The sequence below is a fragment of the Enhydra lutris genome, unplaced genomic scaffold (genome assembly GCF_002288905.1).
Source record: "Enhydra lutris kenyoni isolate GAN:26980312 unplaced genomic scaffold, ASM228890v2 scaffoldscaffold7, whole genome shotgun sequence".
NCBI lineage: Eukaryota > Metazoa > Chordata > Mammalia > Carnivora > Mustelidae > Enhydra > Enhydra lutris.
Window position 1 is genome coordinate 41,445,457 of NW_019154091.1, and position 6,015 is coordinate 41,451,471.

At 42.5% G+C, this 6,015-nt stretch overlaps 1 protein-coding gene across 1 annotated transcript in view; it reads right to left on the minus strand.

Annotated features, from left to right (window-relative positions):
* The window catches only part of LOC111142152 (RAS like estrogen regulated growth inhibitor), a 118,004-nt gene extending 112,977 nt beyond the window's left edge, over window positions 1-5,027 (minus strand). The window contains exons 1-2 of the mRNA XM_022495140.1: window positions 4,880-5,027; window positions 1,308-1,471 (exon numbers count right to left, since the gene is read on the minus strand). Of these exons, the coding sequence (XP_022350848.1) occupies window positions 1,308-1,368 (61 nt within the window). The 5' untranslated portion in view covers window positions 1,369-1,471; window positions 4,880-5,027. The remainder of the gene's footprint in view (window positions 1-1,307; window positions 1,472-4,879) is intronic.
* Between the last annotated feature and the right edge of the window lie 988 nt (window positions 5,028-6,015).

The window sequence follows — 6,015 nt, forward strand, 5'->3', positions numbered from 1 at the left end:
CTGGAACAAGTTTTCTCATTCTCCAGATCCTTCCACCAGCTATGGAAATTAGGTTCTCATGCCATTGGGAAACACTGAGGAGATTGATGGGGAGGAGTTCAACTATCTTCAATCTTGTGAAGCCTGGCAAGTTTAAAGCCTTGCCAACTATCTATTTTCCTTGCTTGGTTTTTGCCACAGGCAAGAATGAGCAATAAGAAGGAAGAGTGATGGCAGAAAAGAGCACTCTTAGAAAATGAAAAGAAAAAGAGAGAGAGAGAGAGAGGCTTAGAATAGGGAAGATTTACTGCTGAACTTAAACCAGAGAGCTAGTTAGGAAAGAGTGGTTAGTCACAGAATTAAAAGCTACTCATGTGTGTTTATTTAAGATTATGTGGATTATCTATTACATTGGATGACCCAAATGGGTTTCCCTCTACAAAGGTGCTCCTACTAGATATCTGTGTGAGTCCTTTCCTGAGAACCATGAACCCTGTGTGCAAAGTCAATTATGGTTCTTTCCTCCAGGAAGACAGTGAGACAACGTGGTCTGAAAAGCCGTGTTGCCCTTAGATTTTAGCAACATCAGCTTCAGCATTATTCTTTAGTTATAAAGTCTGAGATACATTTTTCAAAACTGGATTAGATACATTTTCATATCCATCCTTTCCCCCTTAATCTTAAAGGTACGTAAGACTTTTCTTAGGTGAGGAATGAAAAAGATTGTCTCTGAATTAGTATATACCACAATACGATCATTTAAATTCACTCCAGAGGTGCTGGCAAGAGCTGTCTTGCTTGAGCTCATGCATTCTACCTTTTCCCCAACCCCTCCCCCCAATTTTAGAAGTGTTGGGTAATAATGCAATTCTGTTTCTTGAAAGGATATATTCATGCAACAGGCATTTTTTTTAAAGCACCAAACATGCGTGACATTGGTCTGGGTGCTGCAAATGTCAAGATGAATGAGATATAAAATTGGCCCCTTGGCATCTTGTAAAGAGGAACAAGAGAAAATGTAAATACTTTTTTCGTTCCCACAATCTGATTTCTTTGGAGGTTTGTTTTATACCCTTCCTCAGAATACCAAAACCTATGATATATCCATTGTCTTGTGTATTATCAGCAGACCTGTCATCATCAATAAGCAGAAACGTAAATAAAACTGGTTATGCAAAAGGAAAGTTCTAGATAAAGAGAGAGACTTCATCTAAAAGAGCAACACATGACACTACGAGAAATGCCAACCACCCTTCTGTCTAATTCTGGGAGGCAGTATCAAAGAAACACACACACACATCCCCTACAACTACAACAAAAAAACTTACCTGATTTGCCCACACCTGCTCTCCCAAATATTGCCAGCTTGACCTCTGCACTTTTAGCCATGCTGAGTGTGGGTAGATAATTCACTGTCGTGCACACTGAGGAGCTGAGAAAATCTTTTTGGCTCCAGCCTTTGGATTCACCATATCATTGTAAATCTGCAGTCCTGCAACCAAAGAGATTTGGGAATTCCTAAGTGACTGGAGAAAGGAATTCATATTTGTGAAGCACCTTCTCCCTACCAGCCACAACTCACTTTATCATCATCTTCCTCCACGGCAATCCCGTGAAAGGGTTATAGTCATCTATTGCAAACTAGTCAACTGATAAGTGATAGATCCATGACCTGAACTTAGATCTCTTTGGTTCTAAAACATATGCATTTTCATACCCAACAGCATTGCCTAAGGTGTTTTTTATGAAGGCATTGTCTTTGGATCACTAATGGATAACAAATAGTTGAAGTGTGTGAATATGTGTATTTACCACGTGTCTATACATACCCAATACGCAACACACGGGATGGGGAATGTCACATTTAGAAGTCTTTCTTTTCCTGAGGGCTGAATAATATACATTCATCTTCATCCATCCTACTGTAATGATTGGATTTGCACTTCAAGGTTAAATCTTAGCTCAGTTCACACTAGATCCCATGATTGAGACATCTGACAGACATCCATGTTCCAGGAATTGATATACAATATCTATTTATCTCCTTATATTTTTCTGGGCACAACACCCCTGGTATACAAAAGATAAATGCCATGACTCAACTTCGGATTCCTTTTCTATGACAACCTGAACACTCAACACTGCTCTAACACTTAGAAAATGACATTGCATACGATGTAAGCACATGTGATATAGGGGCAGTGCTTTAGGAATGACACCTAGGTTCTTAGTACCATGAATACGTAAAGCTGGGAACTGCCTTGGGTTAACCAAAGGAATCCTCCAGCCATGGCCAGAATCCTTCCTTGAGATCAGACAACACCTTGTGTCTGATTGGCCACTTTCAGATACCTGAGGTCAGAGCTGGTGACATTACTTCAACTTTTTATTTATGTTCAGCCAGAAGCCTTCAAGTAGCCTAACAGTTATTAGGACCCTTGGCCCCATCCTAGGCTACTACATCCTAAGAAAATGAGACCTGGCATCTTCCCTTGTTCCTCATGAGCTGTACGGTTTTGTTTTGTCTTGGTTTGTTCTTGACTCTCGCCTTCTCTCTTCACCACATGGAGCCCTCTTTGCTGGCACTCGCCTCTTAATCACTAAAAACATGGCATCCACTGCATTCACTCCTTGAGATAGGGCCTGACAAACTCACCTACCAAGGTTCACCAAGATTCTCCCCATTCTTTGTTTAGCTGGCATTGTGGCTGTACAAGTACTCACAGCAAGACTCACAACTCTCACAGGAACTGCAGACTCCCTCGTTCTGAACTTCTGTAGTCAGTGTTTGAAACCTATATATAAGACTTGACTCTCATCCTTGTTAAACTTAATCACATCAGTGATTCATTCATTTCATCCTTTTTTTTTTCAGTCTGCAAAGATATTTTTACAACACGAATCTGTTATCTAAATGTGTAAACGGCTCCTGCCAATGTTTTGTCATCTACAACTTTTCAAAGGAGCTTCTCAACAGAAAGAAAAAAGTAAAAGTCCTGCTGAAAAAGGATTTCTACAAAGACGTGAACATGTAATTGTTTTCTTCATTAGGCATCTTAGCCATCAACTTGTACCTAACGAATTTTGTACTTGCTGATTTCCAAAGGGTGAGAACTTCCTCTGAAGGATAAAAAGGTCAACATTGACATTTGCTATTGTTTACCTCACCCCCAATAACAACAACAACAACAAAATTTCTCTGTAATCATTTATAGTTGGAAAACCAGAAGCTTTAACATCTGCAATTTGTCCAGGCCCATACTTTTGGCTCAAGATAAAAGAATTTCCTTATTTGTCATTTTACATGTATTCACTATGGAAAGGCCCTTGTTTAAAGTTCCGTGCTTCATTTCAGAACATCACAAAAGCATAATATATGGAGATATATAACTACATAAATTCTAAATAAGAATGACAAGCATTTCTTTGAAACATAGACCATGCAAGGGTCTGGAGCTTGTATAAACAACAGTTTGTTACTTCATGCAAAATTGTTCATTCCCGTGCACATAAAACCTAAGTAATTATCTATCTTATTTATAGTTCCTGAAAGTAGTCATCAGATGTGATTTTTAAAAAACATTTGTTAAGTCAAATATTTCATTAACTCCCAAATGGCCTTAGAGGTATAGGAATTTCACATAAGAAAGAGAAATTGTGTAGGGCAATTTTTTCACTTATGAAGGTACAGATGCTTATTGTCAACCTTATGCTTAGAAAAATCACTTAAAGGAAGACACAAACTGACATGCGTCTTTCAACAGTTTGTTTTTCACATATAAAATGTGATGTTACATTTGACAAAGATATAAAACAAAGATAAATGTGTAAATTGTAATAAGTGACCTTTTGCCAATTTCTGATGTTCAAAATAATTTATAATCCAAGACCTTCCATAACATGGACCTAAAAACATTTGTTTTAATATTATTGTACAGAAATATTCTGGCTGGGTCTAGAAGTTGCCATTTACTTATTATGTGGACAGTGCTTTACTAAGACAAAAAGTTCTGAGCTTGTATCACCCCTAAAGCTAAAATCACACATAGATATTTAAGAGATTTAAGGCATAGTGATTTTTCCCCCCTAAATATAAAGCAACTAAAAGAAAGCTTAGAAAGAAGAAAAAAAGGAGCTGGCCTCCATACTATGTTATTACTAATATATTCATTGATCATTCCACAATTGTGCTAAGCACAGACAAAAGTGGCTACCTTCCAGGAGCTTATGATCTGTTAGACCTGTGACATTTAAGTCACCAATAACCTGATTTTTTTTTACATTTATTGAAAGAAAGATTTCATTCATAATTCCCAATACTATACTTCAAAATTCCTGCTTTCCACTTCCTCTTTGGGGAGTTAAAAAAAAGCAAGCATCTTTATAAGGTAACAGTTTTTCTAACTTCTGTATTTATCATCAAAATAAAGCACAGCCGTTCAGGCAAGCAAAGCATCTAGTCTGGCCATGGGAATGAGAGCCTCTTGCCTAGCTCCGAAATCAAGTTCTCCTCTTCTGGCTACCGGGAATGCTCCCTCATCTTGCAACGCAGCACCCACAGCGACAAGGTTAATCGTGCAAGAACCCTGGTGATAGCTTAGCTCCAAAAGCAACAGGTATCCTAGAATGATCAACAGGCCCATCGTGGACTGCAGGTCACTTGCTCTCAACCTGGAGAGAAACGCAGCCTAAGTCAAAAAGGGCATTCTCAGTCTCAGCTCCGAGGGCGCTGTCAAGCCCTGCGCTTCGCGCTCACATCCCCTCCCAGCGAACCCCGAAGCCGCCGTGGGAAGACGCGGGGACCAGGAGAACCGACCCAGAGGCCAAGCGTTCAGGGGCTCTCAAGGGTCTGCAGAAAGTCGTCCCGAAAGAGCCACCTGGGCACGTGCGTGACACTCACCTGTTCACACTCTCCAGGCCCCGGAGAGCCGCGGTCCCCTGCAAGTTCAGGATCGGTCCCCCGGGACCGCGAAGCCCTCCCACGCCGCGCCGCCCAGTCTGCGGCTTGCGTTTCCGAGGCGCGGGTCCGCGATCGCGCGTGGGAGCCGCAGCAGCAGCTGCGAAGACCGACCGACCGGTACGGGGGTCTCCGCGCTCACGCTCGCCAGGACGAGCGGCGGAGGGACTGCGGCAGGACGCGAGCTCAGCCCGGCCGGGGCCGCCGCTCCGCCGCCAGGATGCTGCAGTGCGGCGCGTCGGCGCCCCCTACTGGGGCCAGAGGCCGGCTCCTCCCGCGACACCGCCTCCCCACCGGGAGAGAGGAGACGCATCTGTTCCGCGCGCGCGTGCTGCCCCAGGGCTGCCTTCCCTTTTCCCTGCTCGGTCCCTGGCCCCTAGGTTCTCGCTGAAGGACTCTCTCTGTTAAAACTTTGCGTGTGAAAGCATCGCTCCGTGGGGTTTCCCATTCCTTCCTTCTGATGATGCTCACAACATCCCCTTGAGGTACCTTTGATTCTCCCCATGTTACCCAACAGGAAATTGAAAGAGGAGATAAATAACTTGTCCAAGGCTAGTAAATGGTTGGAATGAAATCCAGGCCGGATTGGAAACTGAGAGATGCTAGGAGCGATATAAATACTGAATTCGACTGAAATGTATAGCTCTCTATTTGACAAAGTTCCAAAGCCTTCGTCTTCTCCTTACATGCTCAGTCTTTGTAGTGTTCGAATAGAAGTCACACTCCACCGTCCTCCAGACCTAACGAACATGATTGATATTGATGCCGTGCTCGACCTGCTTTCATCTCTCCTCGCGTTTGATAGTTACACCCTCCTTGGGGTAAGCACTAGTATAATTATTAGCCTTTCACAGATAAGAAAGTACCCACTGCAGGAGTACTTGGTGGGAGAGATGTAACCATGGAGGCAGTTTCCAAGGCCAGTGCTGACCCCACAACCACACCTGGATAAGATGAGCCAATTTGGGGTCTTATAGCCTGTTATCTGTCATCATGTTTGCATCGTACTCATTTTTCTTTCATCTTCTCCTTTAAACCTGAACTTCCTGAATGTTGAGATCTATTGTATGTATCCCTGG